Source organism: Nycticebus coucang, chromosome 3, assembly GCF_027406575.1.
Source record: "Nycticebus coucang isolate mNycCou1 chromosome 3, mNycCou1.pri, whole genome shotgun sequence".
Classification (NCBI taxonomy): Eukaryota; Metazoa; Chordata; class Mammalia; order Primates; family Lorisidae; genus Nycticebus; species Nycticebus coucang.
In genome coordinates this window covers 7046091-7070514 of record NC_069782.1, presented here as the reverse complement: position 1 = coordinate 7070514, position 24424 = coordinate 7046091, and the positions used below count along the sequence as shown (strand labels likewise).

Here is a 24424-nt window from a genome sequence, read left to right as displayed (position 1 = left end):
TTCTTCATCTTCTCACCTTTGTTCAATCTCAAGAAGGATGTGACATTGAAAGTTAGAATCGAATGAGTTAACATTCCTTTTTAATTATGCAAAATGTGGGAGAGACTGAAGTTTTATATAAGTTCAGGACGTAGAAAGATGACTAAAATATTATTTTAATTCAACCCATGAGATGGTTTTTGGAGTACAAATTTCAAGCCAGAGTATTTTGCCCTACTTTTTGAAAAAAGAGATGAGAGGGCGGCGCCTGTGGCTCAGTGAGTAAGGCGCCAGCCCCATATACCGAGGGTGGCGGGTTCAAACCCAGCCCCAGCCAAACTGCAACAAAAAAATAGCCGGGTGTTGTGGCGGGCACCTGTAGTCCCAGCTGCTCGGGAGGTTGAGGCAAGAGAATCGCCTAAGCCCAAGAGTTAGAGGTTGCTGTGAGCTGTGTGACGCCACGGCACTCTACCGAGGGTGGTACAGTGAGACTCTGTCTCTACAAAAAAAAAAAAAAAAAAGAAGAGATAAGAACAGCCAGGCAGGGCGGCGCCTGTGGCTCAGTGAGTAGGGCGCCGGCCCCATATGCCGAGGGTGGCGGGTTCAAACCCGGCCCCGGCTGAACTGCAGCCAAAAAATAGCCGGGCGTTGTGGCGGGCGCCTGTAGTCCCAGCTGCTCGGGAGGCTGAGGCAAGAGAATCGCTTAAGCCCAGGAGCTGGAGGTTGCTGTGAGCTGTGTGATGCCACGGCACTCTACTGAGGGCCATAAAGTGAGACTCTGTCTCTACAAAAAAAAAAAAAAAAATAGCCAGGCATCATGGTGAGCACCTGTAGTTCTAGCTACTTGGGAGGCTGAGGCAAGAGAATCGCTTAAGCCCAAGAGTTTGAGGTTGCTGTGAGCTGTGACACCACGGCACTCTACCAAGGGCGACATAATGAGATCTGTCTCAAAAAAAAAAGAGATAATAAATTTCCTCTTCCAGCCGGTCATGCTGGCTCATACCTGTAATCTCAGCACTTGGGAGGCTGAGGCAGGTGGATTGCCTAAGCTCACAAATTTGAGACCAGCCTGAGCTAGAGGGAGATCCCTTATCTAAAAAATAGCCAGGCTTTGTGGTGGGCGCCTGTAGTCCCAGCTACTTGGGAGGCTGAGGCAAGAGAATTGCTTAAGCCCAAGAGTTTGAGGTTGCTATGAGCTGTGATGCCACAGCACTCTACCAAGAGTGACAAAGTGAGACTCTTTGTCTCAAACAAAAAAAGAAATTTCTTCCATTTTGGAAGTAACTGGTTTTTCACATTGATTTATTCATAGGTAATAGTTGGGGTTACTAAGTTTCACTCTATATCTAGTATACCTGAAAAAAACTTTATGAGTCTTTTTTTTTGTTTGTAAAACCCACATTTGCCAGTCTGAGCAAGAGCAAAACCTTGTCTCTTAAAAAATAACTGGGCATTGTGGTGGGTGCCTGTAGTCCCAGCTACTGGGGAAGCTAAAGCAAGAGAATCACTTGAGCCCAAGAGTTTGAGGTTTCTGTGAGCTATAAGGCCACAGCACTCTACCCAGGGTGATAGTGAGACTGTCTCAAAAAAACAAACAAACAGAAAAAAACACCCCAAATGGGACTGTGGTACTAAATTCTATTATCACATAACCAGGATTAAAATGCAAATATTAATCTTTGGAAGTAATACTTACATATGTGTGTTACATCTGTTTTCCACCTTCTGTCTCCTAGCATAGTACCTAACATAGGTTCTCTCATTCAGTAAATAGATTTTTTTTTTTTTTTTTGAGACAGAGTCTTACTTTGTTGCCCTTGGTAGAGTGCTGTGGCATCATGCCTCCCAGCAACCTCCAACTCCTGGGCTTAAGTGATTCTCTTGCCTCAGCCTCCCAAGTAGCTGGGACTACAGGCGCCCACCACAACACCTAGTCTTGTTTTTACTAAACACTCACAAATTTGGGTTTTGTGAACAAAAAAAAGTCATGAAAGTTTTTTTCAGGTATACTGGATATAGAGTGAAACTTAGTAACCAAACTATTACCTATGAGTAAAGGAATGTGAAAAACTAGTTACTTCCAAAATGGAAGAGGAAATTTCCTTTTTTTTTGAGACAGAGTCTTACTTTCTCGCCCTTGGTAGAGTGCTGTGGCATCATAGCTTACAGCAACCTCAAACTCCTGGGCTTAAATGATTCTCTTGCCTCAGCCTCCTGAGTAGCTGGGACTACAGGGGCCCGCCACAATGCTGGGCTATTTTTTAGAGACGAGGTCGCAGTCTGGCTCAGGCTGGTCTCAAACCTGTGAGCTCAGGCAATCTACCTCCCTTGGCCTCCCAGAGTGCTAGGATTATAGGTAGGAGCACCCCCCCACCCCCACAATAGGTATGTTTTAAGCAATCTTTGTATGTCAGGGCTAGTGCTGGGGCCTCAGGACATGTTAAATGAGAGGAGGAATAGATACTTGAACAGCGTGGCCTTTGGCACCAGAAAGATCAGGGTTTAAAGCCTAATTCAGTTGTACAACCTTCAGCAAGTTACCCAGCCACTGAGCTTCAGTTCACTCATCTGCCAGTTTTTTTTTTTTTTTTTTGGCCGGGGCTGGGTTTGAACCCGCCACCTCCAGCATATGGGACCGCGCCCTACCCCTTTGAGCCACAGGCGCTGCCCCCATGCCAAACAGTTTTTAACACCTACCTCCTAGGATTGTTACAGAAGAAAAATTAGATGCAAGTGTAAAGTATTTGGCAGTTGCTTGGTAAATATTCTTTCCCTGTTGGAGGAGGAGGGTGCCCCCAGTGAGCCCTCTTCCTGGTCCTTAGAAGAGAGCTGATTTTAACCTGCTGGCGCTTTGCGTAGCTTCTCTGTGTTCATTGTTGCCCTCCTTAGATGTATGGTAGTCGTCAGATTGTGCTAGAGAAAGAGGAAACAGAAGAGCTGAAGCGGTTTGATGAACCAGGTTTGATCCTTATCGGTTTCAAGCCCTTGATGATGCTGAAAAAGCACCATTACCTGAGGCCTTCCCTGTTCGTGTACCCCGAGGAGTCCTTGGTGAATGGTAAGTGGCATAGACCAAGGATGAATGGCTCCCTAACACAGAACAGGGTTTATGAGGCAGCATGTCCCAAATGCGAATTGCTTGGACACTGTACAAGAGATGTTAATGGGAGTTTTGTGAAGTTTTTTTTTTTTTTTTTGAGACACTGTTTCACTCTGTTGCCCAGGCTGGAGTGCAGTGATACAGACATAGCTCACTGTAGCCTTGAACCCCTGAGCTCAGCTTCCTGAGTAGCTGTGAATACAGGCATTTGCCACCATGTCTACCTAATTTTTTTTTTTTTTTAAACTAATTTTTTTTGAAGTGTTTCTTGGTATATTTTGGAAGTGTGGGACTAAACAAAAGTTAAAGAGATTTCTTTAAGACTTCTAATATACTGATATGCATATCCAAGAGGGGACTATGGACTTTAGCATTAACTTATTTCTGGTTAGGGTGCCCATAGCTCAATGGTTAGGGTGCTAGCCACATGTTCCGGGGTTTGAACCTGGCCAGGTTCTACTAAACAAACAAATGAAAAAAAATAGCTGGGCATTGCAGCAGGTGCCTCTAGTCCCAGCTACTAGGGAGGCTGAGGCAAGAGAATTGCTTGAGCCCAAGAGTTGGAGGTTGCTATCAGCTTTGACACCATAGCTCTACCAAGGGCAATAAACTGAGACTCTGTCTTAATAAAACAAACAAAAAAAAACTTATTTCCTTTTCTCAAGAGAAACCAGTGATGGGGGTTTTGGGGAACGTTTATTTCCTATATACTTCTTTCTTTGATGCATCAGAGCAAAAAACAAAAAAACAAACAAACCCACAGCTTTTTCTCCAGAGTCAATTAAAGAGGATGTGAACTCTGCTCTTGTATTTATTTGTGCTGTCTAGACCTGTCTTCAATGCTGTACTTCATGAGCCCTCCAGATTTGACTTGGTTGGTTTTCTTTTCTTTTCTTTTTTTTTGCAGGTTTTTTTTTTTTTTTTGGCTGGGGCTGGGTTTGAACCTGCCACCTCCAGTATATGGGGCCAGTGCCCTACTCCTTTGAGCCACAGGCACCGCCCATCTTTTTTTTTTTATTGAGACAGAGTCTCACCGTGTTTCCCTTGGGTAGAGTGCTATGCCATGGCGTTGCAGCTCACAACAACCTCAAACTCCAGGGCTCAAGCCATTCTCTTGCCTCAGCCTCCCAAGTAGCTGCAATTACAGGCACGCACCACAACACCCAGCTGTTTTTTTGTTGTAGCAGGCCCAGGCTGAGTTCGAACCCATCAGCCCTGGTGCATGTGGCCGGTGCCCTATCCACTGAGCTGTGGGCACCACCCACTTGGTTGGTTTTCATTAACACCTAGAGCTTGTGTCATTGCCAATATCAGTAAAAGTGAACTGACATTGGTAATCCACATTCTAAGTGGAGCATATGAGGCTTCCCAATCTCTTATTGTTATCTTTTCTCTTCTGTGCCTCTGCTGCCCCCACTTTCCCCTCAGCTCTGGGTTTCTCACCCCTCACCTGTTGAGGCTTCATAAACCTTTTACAAAAATGGAAGACATGCTGTGAACACAAAGGTGGTTTCCCTATGGTGAGCTTATCCATTGCACTCCAGATATGCTGACCCAAAGTTCCCCAAATGTGAGAAACCCGATCGTACAAATTTGTGGTAGTGCAGGCTGCATTTCTTCTCTCCCCTTAAAAAAAAAAAAAAGAACATGGAAGAGAAATTTCAGGGCTAAGAGGGAAGAAAGGAAGAGATCTCTTTGGGATGTATGTTGCTAGGACGTTTGTTTTCTAGGAAGCTCAACCCTGTTCAGTGCTCTACTCACCAAGTGTCTGGAGAAGGAGGTCCTAGCAGTGTGCAGATATACACCCCGCAAGAACGTCCCCCCTTATTTTGTGGCTTTGGTGCCACAGGAAGAGGAGCTGGATGACCAGAAAATTCAAGTGACTCCTTCAGGTACGTTTCCAAGGCTTCCAAAGCTTGCCCGTGCTCTGAAGTCATTCATGGGACCTGCAGAACCATAGTCTCCAGGAATGGGGCCTGGGAAATATGTATATTTAAGGTTTGTTGGGTGAATTTGATGCCCAGTCCCATAGGCCTTTTCAGTATGGTTGTGTGTTACATAGCATACACAACTGTACAGGGCAGGTCGGCAGCAAGGTTAATACTTGTCTGCTTAGGGACCATTTGCACGTTACTGATAGGAGCCCTTGCTGCTGATGCCTTTCATTATTAAAAGTGATTGTTTGGTACTCTTGTGATGTTTCATGTTGGGTTATCTCCTGTATAATCCAAACCATGAGGTTTGTTGAGGCAGTGAGCATGGTGGAAAGACTGTGGATTTTATCTTATACTTTCGTGTCTGAAAGCTTGTTTTCTTTTGATTCAGGCTCACCTCTGCCACTTGTTAGCTAGCCAACTTGGGCAAATAATTAAACCTTTATGTTCTTAATTTACAATGATGGGCTTTTTTTTTTTTTTGAGACAGAGTCACTTTGTTGCCCCCGGTAGAGTGCCATAGCGTCATAGCTCATAGCAACCTCAAACTCTTGGGCTCAAGCGATTCTCTTGCCTCAGCCTCCCAAGCAGCTGGGGACTACAGGTGCCCGCCACAACGCCTGGCTTATTTTTTATTTTTTGAGAAAAAGTCTCAGTCGCCCTAGGTAGAGTGCTGTGGTGTCACAGCTTACAGCAACCTCAAACTCTTGGGCTCAGGTGATCCTCTTGCCTCAGCCTCCTGAGTATCTGGAAATACAGGTGCTCATCACAACACCTGGCTAGTTTTTCTATTTTTAATAGAGATGGGGTCTTGATCTTGCTTAGGCTGGTCTCGAACTCCTGAGCTCAGGTGATCCACCTCCTTTGGCTCCCCAGAATGTTGGGATTATAGGCATGAGTTATTGTGCCCAGCCAAGATGGGAATTCTGAAGCACCTTTCCCTCAAGGTGGTTTTACATTTGAGATAAATTAATAAAGGTACAGGTTAGCACAAAGTTGTTAGCAGATAATAGTCTTCCTCCCTAGCCACGCTTATAAAACTTTGTAACGTAACTTTTTTTCTTTTTTTTTTTTTTGAGACAGAGTCTTGTTATGTCGCCCTCGCTAGAGTGCAGTGGTGTCACCCAGCCCACAGCAACCTCTAACTCCTGGCCCAAGTGATTCTCTTGCCTCAGCCTCCCAAGTAGCTGGGACTACAGGCACCTGCCACAATGCCCAGCTATTTTTTGGTTGTATTTGTCATTGTTGTTTGGCAGGCCTGGGCTGGGCTCGAACCTACCAGCTCCGGTGTATGTGGCTAGCACCCTAGTCTCTGCGCTACAGGTGCTGAACCTGTAACATAACTTTTTTTTTTTTTGTCACCCTTGGTAGAGTGCCATGGCGTCACAGCTCACAGCAACCTCCAGCTCTTGGGCTTAGGTGATTCTCTTGCCTCAGCCTCCCCATTAGCTGGGAGTACAGGCGCCCACCACAAAGCCTGGCTATTTTTTTGTTGCAGTTTGGCTGGGACTGGGTTTGAACCTGCCACCCTCGGTGTAGGGGGCCGGCACCCTACTCACTGAGCCACAGGCGCCGCCTTCTAATATAACTTTTTGAATATGTTATAGTTTTAACTTAACTGGTCATTTGACTGCTCAAGAACACTAACTACATTATTAAGCTGTTGTCTCTCAGCTCCCTTTCATGCTCTGTGCTGCTGAGTCTGAGATGCTTCAAGCCCATTTTCTCCTTTCACAGTTGGTTCTCAGCTGTGTCAGTAGTGGTGCTAGACCGGCCCAGAGGGCAGAAACAAGTCCTGTTTGTTCAGTACTGTCAGTCCGCATTGTCAGCAAGGGCCTTCACTTGGCAGCAGTACTTGTTTACAGTGACTAGATGTTTTAGTCCTCCTAAAGCCCATCAGTAACTGAACCAAGATGAGCCTAGTAGCCGTAGCTTTCCTTTTAGCACATGGTAGAAGGTAGAGGGACGAAGGAGAGAGGTTGAAGCTCAGAGTGGGACCTAATGGAACTGGGACTTAGCCTTCCAGAGAGGTGGCATTGGATTGTCCAGCTGGCTGCAGGTATAAAGCTGGAGCCTGGAACCATCTGCTGCAGCCAGGTGAGGGTTCTTGCTGGGCAGTAAGGATGGGAACTGTAAATGCAGTGGTTCTCCCATGGTTTTGCTTTCCATGGTTTCACCTGTAGTCAATGGTGGTCCAAAAATATTAAATGGAAAATTCCAGAAATAAATAATTTATAAGTGCTAGTTCTCCCATGACATGAAGCGTCTCCATGCAATAGATGCTATCTACCCATTAGTCACTTAAATAGTGGTCTTGGTTATCAGATTGACTGTTGTGATATCAGTATTGTAGTGCTTGTGTTCAAGACACATATATTTTACTTAATAATGTCCCCAAAGCACAAGAATACTGGTGTTAGCAATTCAAATACACCGAAGAGAAGCCATAAAGTGCTTCCTTTAAGTAAGTAAGAAAAAGTATCAGCTTTAAGGAAGAAAAAATATTTTATGTTGAGGATGCTAAGATCTACAGTAAGAATGAATCTTCTGTCCATGAAATTGGAAAGAAGGAAAAGAAATGTTGGTTTTGATGTTGCATCTCACACTACGAAAGTTAATAGCTATAGTGTGGGATAAGTGCTTAGTTAAGAGGGAAGGGCATTACATTTCTGGGTGGAAGACAAAGAAACGTGTTCCGGTTGAGAGTAGTCAGGTTCAGTGCTATCATGTGCCCTTTGGCTTCTTGGAACGTATTCTCCAAGGATAAGGGTCTACTGTGAACAGGATGAGCCCAGAGACTCCAGGGATAGTCTGTTAGGCAGATGCTAACAGGAATCAGCTGGTAAAGGAGAAATGGGGTTTGCAGGACCCCAGCACTAATATCATCAGACATAGGAGGGAAATTTGGAGCTGTGGAACAAGTGACTGCAGTACCTTAAGTCAAATCTTAGAAAACGTATCTCCCTTCAGGCTTCCAGCTTGTTTTCCTACCATATGCTGATGATAAACGGAAAGTGCCCTTTCCTGAAAAGGTCACAGCAAACCCAGAGCAGGTGGACAAGATGAAGGCGATTGTTCAGAAGCTCCGCTTCAAATACAGGTGAGTATGGAGTCAGTCTCAGGCTTTCTTCAAACTGTCTCCTGAGCTGAAGGTTTTACTGGAAATTCAAGTTAGGCATAGACCAAGGGAATTTGACTTTACTCTTCCAATCAGCTGATAGATCATTACTTGTTATCAAGAGCTTTTGAAAGGCTATATAGAGAATGGCAGCTCTTACTGTATTGGAGACTGTGGGATTGTGCTGGTTTACCTCTTGTGCTGTGCTTAGAAAGCAGATCAGTTGAACAAGTGCAAAAAAGTAACGGGAAAATTTTTAGCCTTCTGTTTCATTAATGTGTGTTGTCCTACGATGAGAAAATGATTAAATAAGTCAAGTATTTGCCTCTCATACATAATAGACCATCTCTCAGAACCTGCATAATGTGATGCCAAACTTAATTTTTTCCACATATTCTTTTAATTTACTTATTTTTTTCTATAGGGTCTTGCTCTGTCACCTGGGCTGGAGTGCAGTGACCTCATAATAGCTCACTGTAACCTCAAACTCCTCAGCCTCCCTAGTGGCTGGGACTACAGATGATTAAAAAAAAATTTTTTTTTTTTTTTTTAAGATAGTCTCACTTTGTTGTCCTTGGTAGAGTGCTGTGGTGTCATAGCTCACAGCAACTTCAAACTCTTGGGCTCAAGCAATTCTCTTGCTTTAGCCTCCCGAGTAGCTGGGACTACAGGTGCCCACCACAATACCTGGCTATTTTTAGAGATGAGCTCTCTGGCTTAGGCTTGTCTCAAACCTATGAGCTCAGGCAATCCACCGCGCCCGGCCTGTGTCTTCTAAAAATAGTAAAAATTAACAGCATTGTGGTAGGTGCCTGTAGTCCTAGCTACTAGGGAGGCTGAGGCAGGCAGATTGCTTGAGCCTGGGAGTTTGAGGTTGCTCTGAGCTAGGCTGATGCCATCTTGCTATAGGCTCATACTCCTTTTCTCCTGTGCTGCTGTTACGGCATATGGGAGGAAAGCACACTCGGGGCTCATGATCTCCCTATCTTCTATCACCCCTCCTTTGTCTTTGTTTTGTACTGACATGACTCTACCTTCTCTATTTCTTTCTTTCTTTTTGGAGACAGTCTCACTTTGTTGCGCAGGCTAATGTGCCATGGTGTCATAGCTCATAGCAACCTCAAATGGGTTTCAGAGATCCTCCTCCCTCAGCCTCCCTGAGGAGCTAGGATTATAGGCATCTGCCATAATACCTAGCCAGCTTTTCTATTTCTTTTCTTTATTATTTTTTTTTTTTGCAGTTTTTGGCCAGGGCTGGGTTTGAACCCGCCACCTCTGGCATATGGGGCCGGTGCCCTACTCCTTTGAGCCACAGGCGCCGCTAGCTTTTCTATTTTTATTTACTTATTTATTTTTTTTGAGACAGAGTCTTACTATGTCACCCTTGGTAGAGTGCTGTGGCGTCACAGCTCACAGCAACCTAAAACTCTTGGGCTTAAGCAATTCTCTTGTCTCAACCTCCCAAGTAGCTGGGACTACAGGTGACCACCACGACGCCTGGCTATTTTTTGTTGCAGTTGTCATTGTTGTTTAGCTGGCCCAGGCCGGGTTTGAACCTGCCACCCTAGGTGTATGTGGCTAGTGCCATAACCACTGTACTACAGGCGTTGAGCCCTTTTCTATTTTTAGTAGAGACAGGGGTCTCACTTTTGCTCAGGCTGGTCTTGAACTCTTGAGCTTAGACAATCTATCCACCTCAGCCTCCCAGAGGTCTGGGACCACAGGCATGAGCTACCATGCCTGGCCTTGTTTTTTTTTTTTTTTGTTTGTTTGTTTGTTTTGTTTTGTTTTGTGTTTTGAGACAGAGTTTCACCTTGTCACCTTTATTAGAGTGCCTCAAATTCCTGGGCACAAGCAATCCTCTTGCTTCAGCCTTGGGAGTAGCTGAGACTGAGACTACAAGCTTTTGTCACACTGCCTGACTGCTTTTTCTATTTTTAGTAGAGTTGGGGTCTTGCTCTTGCTTAGGCCCATCTTGAATTCTTAGCTCAGGCAATCCACCCAACTCAGCCTCCCAGAGTGCTGGGATCACAGGCATGAGCCACTGCACCTGGCCTACCTTCTCTGTTTCTGTCTCTGCCCACAGCTTCAGATGACAGACAGGTGGGCAGGTTTGCTTTTGAATTGATTTGATCTCTAGCATCAATTAATAAACTGAAAATTAAAAAGAGATAAGTTTTGATTTGAGACAAGATTCCCAACTATTTAACTTTTTCTCAGCTAACCTGGGATATCTTAGATTTTTTTTTTATAAATGTTTAGATTTTTTATGTTTTAATTGAGTTCTATTATTATTGTTTCAACAGAAGTGACAGCTTCGAGAACCCAGTGCTGCAGCAGCACTTCAGGAACCTGGAGGCCTTAGCTTTGGATTTGATGGAGCCTGAACAAGCAGTAGATCTGACATGTAAGAAGGTTGTGACTGAGCCGAGATTATTCTTTTCATGAGAAGCCTTCTCACTGATTTTACTATAAAGCAGTGATGTGGATGTATTTCCTGGCACTCTCTAAAGACTTAACCTCTTTGCCCATTTCTGTTTAAGAGATTTTCTAGACTAGTTTAAACAGCCAGGGTACAGATTTAGCTGGTTCTGCAGTGAGAGGAAGAGAATGCCAGGTTCTTGAGACCTGCCTCTAAATCAGGTCACTTCATGACTACATGTTGTTGAAAGTTTATAAAATAATGTCTGACATTTATTGAGTGTTTACTGTGTGCAGACATTGTCATCCAATGTGTTGACTCACTGAATCTTTATACCTATGAAGGAAGGGCTGTAGTCCCAATTTTATTTTATTCTTTTTATTTATTTATTTATTTTTTGAGACGGAGCCTCAAGCTGTCACCCTGGATAGAGTGCTATGGCATCACAGCTCACAGCAACCTCCAACTCCTGGGCTCAGGTGATTTTCCTGCCTCCACCTTCCAAGTAGCTGGGACTATAGGCACCTGCCACAACGCCGGTGTTGTTTTTTGGTTGTAGCTGTCATTGTTGTTTGGCGGGCCCGGGCTGGATTCGAATCTACCAGCTCAGGTGTATGTGGCTGACACCTTAGCACGTGAGCCACAGGTGCTGAGCCTGTAGTCCCAATATTAGAGAAGGGACTCAGGGTTGCCCCAAATGATTTGCCATAATTTTAAGAGGTACTTGGTACCACTAAACAGTGGTACTGTTTAGAATCCATTGAAGCTCACCTGGAGCCCTTTTTCTGAACCAATGTGCTTACTGCCTCTCCATGAGACTCTTATGTGCTCTGCCTTGAGAAAAGCTGCATTATCCAGCTAGACCCACACACTGGGAAATGGATTAGACTTGATGAAGGTTTTTTTTTTTTTTGATACAGAGTCTCACTATGTGGCCCTGGGTAGAGTGTCATGACATCACAGCTCACAGCAACCTCAAACTCTTGGGCTTAAACGATTCCCTTGCCTCAGCCTCCTGAGTAACTGGAACTACAGAAGCCCGCCACAATGCCTGGCTATTTTTTGGTTGTAGTCGTCACTGTTGTTTGGAAGTGTTATGTGGCAGGCGCCCTACTCACTGAGCTAAGTACGCTGAGCCAAGCTTACGGGTTTAAGATCAGCCTGAGCAGGGCAGCACCTATTGCTCAGTGGGTAGGGCGCCAGCCCCCATATACTGAGGGTGGCGGGTTCAAACCCAGCCCCGGCCAAACTACAACAAAGAAAAACCCATAAACTTGAGTAATCCACCCGCCTCAGCCTTCCAGAGTGCTAGGATTACAGGTGTGAGCCACCACAGCCGGCCTGATATGGTTTTGTTTTAACAAATATTTAGTGAAGACTAGAAATTGTTTTCTCACTTTCTTCTTTTGGGCTTGTGACACCTGTCTTGGTTTTTCTCCTGTGCCAGTGGTAACTCTGAAACTCCTTTTCTGGGTCTCTTTTTTCCCTCTTATAAACAGAGCATTGCTGTGGTTGGCCCTGAGCCCCATCTTCCTCCAGCTTTTCACTGCTCTCTAGGCACCCTTATCAGGTCACACTAGTGGTTCTCAAAGTGTGGACCCTGGACTGGCAGCCTTGATGTCACCTGTGCACTTGTTAGAAGTGCAAATTCTTTTTTTTTTTTTTTTATAGAAGCAGAGTCTCACTTTATCACCCTCAGTAGAGTACTGTGGCATCACACAGCTCACAGCAACCTCCAACTCCTGGGCGTAGGCAATTCTCTTGCCTCAGCCTCCCGAGTAGCTGGGACTACAGGTGCCCACCACAATGCCCGGCTATATATTTTTTTTTTTTGGCCAGGGCTGGGTTTGAACCCACCACCTCCGGCATATGGGACCGGCGCCCTACTCCTTTGAGCCACAGGCGCCGCCCATGCCCGGCTATATTTTTGTTGCAGTTTGGCCGAGGCCAGGTTAGAACCTGCCACCTTCGGTATATGGGGCTGGCGCCCTAGTCACTGAGCAACAGGTGCTGCCCTAGAAGTGCAAATTCTTGAGCCTTATCCCAAGCTGCTTGAATTTAAAGCAAACTGTATTTTTTTTTTTTTTTTTTTTGTAGAGACAGGGTCTCACTTTACTGCCCTCGGTAGAGTGCCATGGCGTCACACGGCTCATAGTAACCTCCAGCTCTTGGGCTTACCTGATTCTCTTGCCTCAGCCTCCCAAGCAGCTGGGACTACAGGCGCCTGCCACAACACCCGGCTATTTTTTTGTTGCAGGGCTGGGTTTGAACCCACCACCCTCGGTATATGGGGCCAGCGCCCTGCTCACTGAGCCACAGGCGCCACCCAGCAAACTGTATTTTAACACTTACCTTCCAGGTGCTTCTGAGACTTGCCACAACCTTTAGCACATGGGTTATTAACTTTGGCTATACAGCAGAATCATCTGGGGGATTTTAAAAATCTGGCCATTCAGGCCTCACTTCAGACAAATTAAATCTCTAGGGATGGGGTTTGGGTCTCAGTACTTTTAAAAACTCCCCAGCTGACTCCCAGGTTGTGAGCCAGTGCTCTAGCAGAAGGCCTTGCAGTCTGAAACACGGGGCTTCTGACATCGTGCCATTGTCTAGATATACTGGAGGGCAGGAGCTTCCCTGAGCACTTTGCAACTGTGGTCTCAGGAAAGACCCATCCCATCACCTTTGCCCGTGACACGGCTCACATTGAAAACTCTACAAACCGGCAGGGGGTGGTGGCTCACATCTGTAATCCTAGTACTCTTGGAGGCCGAGGCAGGAGGATCACTTGTACCTTGGAGTTTGAGGTTGCTGTGAGCTAGGCTGACGCCACGGTACTCTAGCCTGGGTGACAGAGTGAGACTCTGTCTCAAAAAAAAAAAAAAAGAAAATTGTATAAGCTGTAGAGTTGGAAGCTAACAAAGAAGGAAGCTGAAGTATTATTCTTCCCTTTAATCTCCTTTTCCTGTGTGTTTGTCTTGGGGAATGCTCTGCCATCCCAACCAGTCATCTCCCTGCCCCTCACATTCCATTGGTAATACTGCCAGTTCCATCACTTGTCGTGTTTTGGGGGTTCCCCTACCCCTGCCTGCAGCAGGGTACTCAGGTTATTTAGGAGGTACTGTCTTAATGTTTCTTCAGTTTACACTCCACACAGCTGTCAGGGGATGGATGCAAACTGACCTGCTGAACCCTGCTTGTAGCCCCTCAGAGTCTTCCCACTGTTCTTAAGATAAGGCATAACTCCTTGGCAGACATACAAGCTCCTGTCACCTCACTACGCCTGCCTTTCCAGCCTCCTGTCCCTGCCCTCCACACACCCCACCTTCAAGCTGTATGTTACGTCCTTCTCCCCGAAGCCCTCTCCTGCTTCTTGTCTTTCCAGACCCACTTCCTGTGTTCCAGTATGCCCTGGCTTCATTTTTCCTCACCTGCTTGTTCTGTGACCTGCTGTGGTCACACATTCTTGTTTGAATACTCAGAATCTATTCCAGTGTCTCTCTACGCTGCCATTTCCCAGCAGTTTGACCTCAGATTATTTTTTTACATTTCCACAAAAATGATAGAAGGAAAATTATGTCCTGTTTTTGATGTGCAGTTACGAGTTATAAGTGAAATGTTGTCTCATTAAACCTTTCTGCTTTCCTCCTGTGTAAAATGGGTAGACAAATTTACCTGCCATATAGTTCTTTTTTTTTTTTTTTGAGACAGAGTCTTAAGCTGTCGCCCTGGCTACGTAGAGTGCTATGGCACAGCAATCTCCAACTTCCAACTCAGGCTCAAGCGATCTTCTTGCCTCAGTTTTTCTACTTTTCTTTTTTCTTTTTTGGACAAACATCTTTATTTAAGAAATCAAATAAATAGGGTAAAAACTGATGGTAGCAATTTCACATAGATCACACAGGTATACAAGACCAAGCTTAGAATTACTTGCTCAAATTCAGAATGGAACAAGATTCTTCACATTCTCACAATTAACTCAGAAAATATACGATTACTTGTTTTTCCACGGACATTTACTACTTTACTATAAGATCACACACCCAGCCCCCTCTGGTGTACAGCCTAAAAGGCTAATAGTACTAATGTTAGTGTACTTCAGGCTTTTCTCTGATAGCAATTCTAAGACTGCTTCACAACTTTTTACAAGTATAGACATCAACAGGTTCACTTAGCCTTTAGTTTACAGTCTGAAGAAAGGAGACAACAACAAGGTGACAAGCAACCCAGGTCACTGTGAACTGTAAGTGGTTCCAGCCTCCTAATTTGATAAACATGGATCTATGACTCTAAAACTTCTGGCAGGATCTAGACATGACAGAGGCAGCCCATGACATTTAGCACTGCAAAAATCTTCTCTGGCTTCTTAGGTAGTGCTGTGTATACTGTCTGTAAGTTTTTATGACAACATCTCTAAAGGTATAAGTAAACCAATGTATATACTATCAATTTCCTTATCTTTTTAGTTTTTTTTTTGGAGACAGAGCCTCAAGCTGTCGCCCTGGATAGAGTGCCGTGGCATCACAGGTCACAGCAACCTCCAGCTCTTGGGCTTAAGTGATTCTCTTGCCTCAGCCTCCCAAGTAGCTGGGACTACAGGAGCCCACCACAACCCCTGGCCATTTTTTTTTTCTTTTGGTTGCAGCCGTCATTGTTGTTTGGCAGGCCTGGGCTGGATTTGAACCCGCCAGCTCTGGTGTATGTGGCAGGTGCCTTACCCTCTTGAGCCACAGGCGCCGAGCAATCTTTTTAGTTTTAAATCTATCAAATCTTGACTATGACATTTGTTTTTGAACTGTTAATATCAAGATCAAACTATATGAATTAGGAAAGTCAAACCTTATTCTCAACTTCTAAAAATAATATATTTTAATATTGATAAGGAGCTCTTTATAAATAACACTGTTCACAAGCAAATATTGATCTATTTGTGTCATGATATGTTTAAATATAATAGCAGTTTCATTAGGTTTAGATAAATTGACACTACAAGTAAAGTTTTCCAGGCTATTTAATCAAGTTACTTACAATGTACACATTCCTGAATATACCCCATTGTTGTAACGTTGTTTCATAGTTTTTCTGCATTCAACTTAAAAGGTGTTTCTTCCCAAGGAACTGAACTTTTCTATCAAATGCGCTTGAGTGAATAGGAGAATTCAGTTCATAATATGGATTCATTGCAAACTTTATATACAAATCATAGGTATCAGTAAAGAAGTTCTTTATTCCATCTTCTTGCCTTATGTCATGAAGCATAATAAATCTCATATGCCCTGCAGTGACAAATGCTGACACAAACCACTCGTTGAACTTGTCCACAGTTTTTAAGTACATGTTGTTTGACAGTCACATGTTCTCATCTACCAGGTCAAGAGTAGCATGAGCTATGAACTGGTTCAGATGACGGTGGTCATCTTTGGATTCAGCTTTTCCAGCTGGCAAAAACTCCATTTCAAAAACTGGATTGTCATGGTCGCCAACAATTACAAAGTAGAAGCTTCCAGACATTGTTTTCGATATATGGCTCCTGCAGTGAAACGCAGACAACAGAAATGCCCAATCCATTCCTGCCGCAGGGACCCAAGCTCCGCAGCTTCAGTTCCAGTTTTTCTACTTTTAATAGAGATGGGGTCTCGCTTTTGCTCAGGCTGGTCTCAAACTTGTAAGCTCAAGCAATCCACCCACCTCAGCCTCCCAGAGTAGATTACAGGCATGAGCCACTGCACCTGCCCCCTGCCATATAGATTGTTGGAGCAAGTAAAAATAAGTTAAAACATTTTAAACAGTGCCTGCCTATAGTGTGACTATAGTAAATTTGAATGTTGGAAGGTACTTGTTAAATGCTGGAAAAACTCTTTCCCAGACCCCCTCCCACATTAGCAGTTAGGTTCTTTCTCTTCTGGTTCTCTTGGAGTTAGAACTGGACAAGAGGTGAGGGCTCATAACTCACTTGGCCTCTTTTCTATGTTTTGATTTTCTAGTGCCCAAGGTTGAAGCAATGAATAAAAGACTGGGCTCCCTGGTGGATGAGTTTAAGGAACTTGTCTACCCACCAGATTATAATCCTGAGGAGAAAGTTACCAAGAAAAAACAAGGTAAGGAGTTGAGTGTGGATGTTTAGTGGGTTGTTTTATTTTACTTGAGGAGACAAAGTCTCTGTTGCCAAGGCTGGAGTGCAATGGTGTAATTACAGTTCATTGTAGCCTTGAATTTCTGGCTGAAGTGATCCTCCTGCCTTAGTCTTTTGAGGCACATGGCACCATTCTCAAGTAATTTAAAAAAAAATTTTGGAGATGGGGTCTCACTATCTTGCTCAGGCTGGTCTCAAACTCCTGCCTCAAGTGATCCTCCCATCAGGGTTTATTTTTTTTTTTTGAGACAGAGTCTCATGCTTGCCCCTGGGTTGAGTGCCATGGCAGCATAGCTCACAGCAACCTCAAACTCTTGGGCTCAAGCGATTCTTTTCCCTCAGCCTCCCAAGTAGTTGGGACTACAGGCACCCACCACAACACCCAGCTATTTTTTGTTACAGCTGTCATTGTTGTTTAGCAGGCCCAGACCAGGTTCGAACGCGCCAGCCTTGGTGTATGTGGCTGGCGCCATAACCACTGTGCTGCAGACGCCGAGCCAGACCAGCAATTCTTTGTATTTTTTTACTTATTATTATTTTTTTTTTTTTGGTTGCAATTCAGCCGGGGCCGGGTTTGAACCCGCCACCCTCGGTATATGGGGCCGGTGCCTCACTGAGCCACAGGTGCCGCCCCTGGACCAGCAATTCTTTTTTTTTTTTTTTTTTTTTGTAGAGACAGAGTTTCACTTTATGGCCCTCGGTAGAGTGCCGTGGCCTCACACAGCTCACAGCAACCTCCAACTACTGGGCTTAAGCGATTCTCTTGCCTCTGGACCAGCAGTTCTTAATAAGAAACTTTCAAGCCATCCCCTGCCTCAGCCTCCTGAGCACCTGGGACTAAAGGCGCCCACAACAATGCCTGGCTAGTTTTTCTTTCTTTCTTTTTTTTTTTTTTTAGTTTTTTCTATTTTTTAAATAGAGATAGGGTCTTGCTTTGGCTCAGGCTAATCTCCAACTCCTGAGCTCAGGCAGTCCACCCACCTTGGCCTCCCAGAGTGCTAGGATTACAGGTGTGAACCACCAAATCTGGCCCATCAGGGGCTATTTTTTTTTTGTAGAGACAAGAGTTTCACTTTATCGCCCTCGGTAGAGTGCCGTGGCGTCATACAGCTCACAGCGACCTCCAAATCCTTGGGCTTAGGAGATTCTCTTGACTCAGCCTCCCAAGTAGCTGGGACTACAGGCACCTGCCACAACGCCCGGCTATTTTTTTGTTGCAGTTTGGCCGGGGCTGGGTCTGAACCCGCCACCCTTGGCATATGGGGCCAGTGCCCCACCTGCTGAGCCACAGGTGCCGCCCCATCAGGGGCTATTTTAAAAAGTTGTCTTTATGGTTTTGTCACAATGGAGAATGTCCTTTCAAAAATACTTATCCAAACATAAATATTTATATATAGCAACATACACATTTTAGCACAAATATTCACATTCTTTTCTAGTCTGCTATTTTGCTACTCAAAAACAGTTACTTGTGGGTGGCGCCTTGGCTCAAAGGAGTACGGGGCTGGCCCCATATATCAGAGGTGTCAGGTTCAAACCTGGCCCCCAAAACTGCAAAAACAAACAAACAAACAAACAAAAAAAAACACATTCAGATTGTATATGAAACCCGCACATTGTACCCCTTGATTGCACTAATGTACACAGCTATGACTTAACAATAAAAAAAAAAAAAAACCCACAAAAACCACAGTATTTGTATCTCTATACATATCTATGTCACTTTAAAAGGCTGCAGAGTACTTCCCTGGAGGGATGTTCCCCTGTGTATTTGAGCAGACCTGTGTTGCTGGCTGTGCTGTAGTGAGCACAAGCAACTGTTAACCAGTGTAGATCCACAAGGTAGATCCTAGCAGTGGAGCTACTGGGTCAAGGTGTGGACATTTAAAATTCTTATATGGAGAATAGATCACAACTATGGCCCAGGATGAAGGAAGGAGGAGGGGGGGATAGGAGGGAAGGGGGGAGGTCAGGTCGAGGGAGGGTGAATGGTGGGATCACACCTATGGTGCATAATGCAAGGGTACATGTCGGATCTATTAAGTATAGAGTATAAATGTCTTAACACAATAATTAAGTAAACGAGATGAGGTATATATTAACCAGTGTGATGTAAGCATTCCTAATTCTATATGAAATCAGCACATTGTCCCACATAAATGCATTAATGTATACATGATCTATGTGTTTGTGATTTAATTTAAAAAAATAAATAAAATTCTTACAAGAATTACCTCTCCCAATAGTGATATGTTCACACCCATCCCGGGCTTTATAGTCCTACAAAAATGATAGAGGGAAAATTATGTCCTGTTGTGATGTGTAATTCTCCAGTTTTGAGTGAGATGTTGTTTCATTGGACATTTTTTTTCCTCTGTACTACCTATTAGTCTCCTCAATCATTTTTTCCTACTGGACTGTATCTTAATGCTGGGCCCAAAGTTCTCTTTACCATTATGCTCACACATTTCAGGACAGCATGTGTATGCTCTTACAATTTCGGAACAGTTCTAGCTTAGGTTAAAATCCTTTTGACTGTCTTTGGTCATGTAAAGACACATTTGGGCCATGCTGAGGACATGTTGCTGTGAGGTTAGGTTGGTGGCCAAGTTTTTCTTTCTTCTGCATCAGAAGGGACACCTGTAATGTGTTGGTGGACCACTGTGAGACCTGTTTAGTGACTTATCTCACTCAGCCTGCACATTCTTTTCACATGCCATGGTGCCTTAGTATTTACATGGTGTAAAAGGTTTTTAAGGAATGAGGAATGACTTGTTCACCCTGAGTGAGCAGCAGTTTGGGGTAAACTCATGGCATTCACACCCTCCAAGGTGTGATACATTTTTGATTTTATACTTAAATGAAGCTATCTTATGAAGATACCCATCTCTCCAGTGCTGTTCTAGTTAAGCACCACAGCTTTATGGGAAATGGTTACTTGCTGCCCACATCATCAAATCATGTGAGGGCCCCCATGCTATGTAACTGGGATGCCCCTGGTAGTATTTCCAATCACTTCTTCTTAACCTTTTTTCCCAGATGAAGGTCCTGGAAGCAAAAGGCCCAAGGTGGAGTTTTCTGAAGAGGAGCTTAAGGCCCACGTCAGCAAGGGCACACTGGGCAAGTTCACTGTACCAATGCTGAAGGAGGCCTGCAGGGCATATGGGCTGAAGGGTGGGATGAAGAAGCAGGAGCTGCTCAATATACTCACTAAGCACTTCCAGAAAGACTGACCAGAAACTGTACATCCAGCCATCCTTCCACACTGCAGCTAGGCTGCCTGTTTTTGTTTTTTTGCAGCAAGTTATATGTTTCTCCTAAGCCAGAGTCTCCCTGACAGAGCCAAGGGACTTAGGTTTATGAGAGTTTCTGTTGTCATGGAGACCAGGCAGCGCTCACTTTGCTGTGCCTTATGCTACTCCCAAATAAAAAGCCCTAACTTCATACTATACACTGTTCTTTACTGTATAGTGAAGGAAAAGGGTATGTCTGCCTTGCATTGGCTATTAGTATAATTTTCTAATTGTGAACACACATCTTCATAATGGAAACAAAACATATTGGTGGGGTTGGGGCAGTATGGCAAGGACAGGTGACCATAACTGCAGAAATGATAAGCCTAGGAGAATTATGTTCTCCCTGCTCTCTGGCCACCCATTTTCCTTTAAATGTTTCATGTTAAGGTCTAAAACAGATTTCAAAAGCAGTAAGATTCTCCAAAATAAACTTGTTTTTTAGAGACAAAGTCCTCCTCTCTTGCCCAGCCTAGGGTACAATGGCACAATTATAGCTCACTATAAACTTGAACTCCTGGGTTCAAGTGATATTCCCATCTCAGCTATTGAATAGCTGGGACTAAAGGTTCACACTCCCAAACCCAGCTAGTTTTAAAATTTTTATTTAGAGACAGTGTCTTGGTATGCTGCCCAGGCTGGTCTTGAACTCCTGGCATCACATGGTCCTTCAACGTCTGCACCCCAAGTGCTATGGTTACAGACATGTGCCACTGGCCCCAAATAAAACATTTATGTACAAAATTTTGCAAAAAACTTCTTGGGTAGCTAGATAGGAGCAACTAGATTTCCTCCTTGCTTGCATGCCTGGGCTTAGGAATTATTCCTTCTCCACTTTGGGGGGAATCTATGTACTAGAATGGCACACAAGTTCCTACTACTACTAACCTACTGTCAGTGGAAAACAATCTAAGACATTATGTTCAAGTTAAAAATGTTACAGAGCTAGAGTGAAAAGGAAGCATGTGAGAGACCAGCTAGGATAGACCCTAAAGTGATACTTGAGACTAGAATGAGAAGCAAGCCAGTGCAGCCAATGAATGCCAGACATGAAGGATGTGAACACTCAGCAAAGATGAAACTTCCAGGCCCTAGTTTCCATTTAGATGGAGATTGGATTTCTGGAGCTTCCCTCCCTCCTAAATCAATTCAGTCTTTTGGATTGTGATTAAAAAAATACATATACAGGCTCAGCGCCTGTAGCTCAAGTGGCTAAGGCGCCACCCACATACACCAGAGCCTGGTGGGTTCAAATCCAGCCCAGACCTGCCAAACAATAACTACAATAAAAAAAAAAAAAAATAACAGGGTGTTGTGGTGGGTGCCTGTAGTCCCAGCTACTTGGGAGCCTGAGGCAAGAGAATCACTTAAGCCTATGAGTTGGAGGTTGCTATGAGCTGTGACCACATGGCATTCTACCAAGGGCGATACAGTGAGATTCTGTCTCAAAAAAAAAAAAAAAGAATGTATATATGTATATATATTATGTACACACACACACACATACACATATATGAGAAAGTAAAGGACAGGTGTAGTGGCTCATGCCTGATAATCCTACCACTCTGGGAGGCACAGGTGAGAGGATCGCTTGAACTCAGTTCAAGACCATCCTAAGTAAGAGTGAGACCCATCTTGGTGGCTCACGCCTGTAATCCCAGCACTGTGGGAGGCTGAGGAGGGAGAATCGCTTGAGCTCAGGAGTTCGAGACTCGCCTGAGCGACAGTGAGACCCCGACTCATGAAAAAAATGGAAAAACCCAGTCGGGCACTGCAGTGAGCGCCTGTAATCCCAGCGGCTTCCGGAGGCCGAGTCTGAGGTTGTGGTGAGCTACCACGCCCACTGCACTCTGCTCAGGGACATAGGGTGGGACCCTGTCTCAACAACAACAACAAAAAAGTAAAGAAATAAAAAATAAGCAACGAAATAAAAAAAAACAAAACAAAAAAACAAACAGGCTCGGCACCCATAGCACAGTGGTTAGGGTGCGGGTCACATGCATGGGGGCTGGTGGGTTCAAACCCAGCCTGGGCTGGCTAAATAACAACAAAAAAGTAGCTGGGCATTTTGGCAGGCACCTGTAGTCCAGCTACTTGGGAGGCTGAGGCAAGAGAATCGCTTAGGCGCAAGAGTTTGAGGTTGCTGTGAGCTGTGATACCACAGCACTATACTGAGAGCGACATAGACTCTCTCTCAAAACAAACAAAAGGGCGGGCAGCGCCTGTGACTCAAAGGAGTAGGGCGCTGGCCCCATATGCTGGAGGTGGCGGGTTCAAACCCAGCCCTGGTTAAAAACTGCAAAAAAAAAAAAAAAGACGGCTTGGCGCCCGTGGCTCAAGCGGCTAAGGCCTGAGCTGGTGGGTTTGAATCCAGCCCAAGGCCCGCCAAACAATGATGGCTGCAACCAAAAAATAGCTGGGCGTTGTGGCGGGCACCTGTACTCCCAGCTACTTGGGAGGCAGAGATAGGAAAATCGCTTAAGCTCAGGAGTTGGAGGTTGCTATGAGCTGTGATGCCACAGCACCCTACCCAGGGTCTGAATCTCAATTTAGGCAAAAAGCCAGAAGCCACAATGCTGTTAATGAGGGACCTTCTCTCTTGGGCAGCACGTCCCTCGGTAGAGTGTCATGCCGTTACAGGTCACAGTATCCTCCAGCTCCTGGGCTTAAGCCATTCTGTTGTCTCAGCCCCCTGCCTGCCAAAACACCTGGCCATTTTTTGTTGCAGTTTGGTGCCCTACTCACTGAGCCACAGGCGCTGCCCCCAGTTGCCGGATTTTAACATAAGCTTCTTGACATGGGAGAAAGTCAGTAAATATTTGTTGAATGAATTTAAAAAGAAAAAAATAGAAGAGTTAGGTGAGGTGGCAGTGGCCTCAGTCATCAATACCAATCCTGCATGTGCTAAGGGCTACCACAAACCCTAATTCTGCAACTGGGGATGTTTTTACTGCCAGGGATCACTGGGGGTGGCGTGGGGTGTGGGTTCCTATTTCCACTTGGTGGGTAGAGCCCAGGGATGCTGCTAAAATTCCTACAGTATAGAGGGCAGCCCCTTATAAATTAGCCAGTCCAAAATGTCGATAGTGCAGAGATGAAGAATGAAGAAAGTCTTTTCTAAAGTGATAGCAACATTTCAACGACTTGAGTCTGTACAAGACATTGTGAACTGCAAAACCAGGACTGGGAGGTGAGGGCTTTTCCACAGCCACTTGTTGAAAAAGTTTCAAATGGGCCAGTGCCCATGCCTCAGTGGGTAGGGTGCCAGCCACATTCAACAAGGCTGGCGGGTTGGAACCCAGCCTGGGCCAGCTAAAATCAACAATGACAACTGCAACAAAAAAGCCACCAGGCGTTGTGGCGAGGCTGAGGCAAGAGAATCACTTAAGCCCAAGAATTTGAGGTTGCTGTGAGCTATGACGCCACAGCACTCTATTGAGGGCGATATAATGAATCTGTCTCAAAAAAGTTTCAAATGCTATAGCCACACTAGTAATTCTAAGCATTTCTTCATTATAGTATTAGGTAAGAATATCCACTAAACTAAATATAACCCCAATATCCATTAAGAACCAGGCACTGCCATACTCTTTCATTAAATTGGAATATGAATATGTCTTTATTAGGATGCTTACAAGAATGAAGGACATATTAGCACTCTCATGTAATAAAAAATACATCTGACCCAACTGTGGCAGGCAACAGGGGTAAGGGCTCTCAGAGTTGGTACCAAGTGTCCACTGAAGAAATCCCCAATCACCAAAGAGAAGTTATTTCCTTAGGTTCCATTATCTCCACTGCAGCTGCCAGCCAAGTCTCCATGATCTTACCAGGATCGTTTTCATTTGTTCCAGCTTCAGGTGATGCCCTCTGCCCTTGGCACCCTACACCTAACTTTCTTTCCTTTCTCCTTTTTTTTTGAGACAGAGCCTCAAGCTGTCACCCTGGGTAGGGTGCTGTAGCATCACAGCTCACAGCAACCTACAACTCCTGGGCTTAGGCGATTCTCTTGCCTCAGCCTCCCAAGTAGCTGGGACGACAGGCGCCCGCCACAACGTCCAGCTATTTTTTTTGGCTGTAGTTGTCATTGTTGTTTGGCAGGCCTGGGCTGGATTCGAACCCGCCAAGCTCTGGTGTATGTGGCTGGCACCTTAGCTGCTTGAGCTACAGGTGCCAAGCCCTTTCTTTTTTTTGCTGAGCGCCACAGTTCACAGCAACCTCAAACTCTTGGGCTTAAGCAATTCTCTTGTCTTAAGTCTCCCAAGTAGCTGGGACTACAGGCGCCTGCCACAGCACAACGCCCGGCTATTTTTTGGTTGTAGTTGTCATTGTTGTTTGGCAGGTCTGGGCTGGGTTCAAACCTGCCAGCTCCGGTGTATGTGGCTGGAGCTCTAGCCACTGAGCTACAGGTGCTGAGCCACACCTAACTCTTTCAAGACCCAGGTCAA

General features: G+C 44.9%; 1 protein-coding gene and 1 pseudogene across 7 annotated transcripts in view; one reads left to right on the top strand and one right to left on the bottom strand.

Annotated features, from left to right (window-relative positions):
- The window catches only part of XRCC6 (X-ray repair cross complementing 6), a 34803-nt gene extending 13534 nt beyond the window's left edge, over window positions 1-21269 (top strand). For 4 of the 7 annotated variants that reach the window (XM_053584804.1, XM_053584805.1, XM_053584806.1 and 1 more), the window contains exons 7-12: window positions 2869-3037; window positions 4810-4971; window positions 7984-8113; window positions 10438-10538; window positions 16535-16648; window positions 19723-21269. In XM_053584804.1, coding sequence (XP_053440779.1) covers window positions 2869-3037; window positions 4810-4971; window positions 7984-8113; window positions 10438-10538; window positions 16535-16648; window positions 19723-19916 — 870 coding nt within the window. In that variant the 3' untranslated portion in view covers window positions 19917-21269. The remainder of the gene's footprint in view (window positions 1-2868; window positions 3038-4809; window positions 4972-7983; window positions 8114-10437; window positions 10539-16534; window positions 16649-19722) is intronic. The other 3 variants (XM_053584799.1, XM_053584800.1, XM_053584801.1) reach the window with 1 other exon arrangement.
- On the bottom strand, window positions 14337-16527 carry LOC128581686 (trafficking protein particle complex subunit 2-like; annotated as a pseudogene).
- Window positions 21270-24424: the final 3155 nt, after the last annotated feature.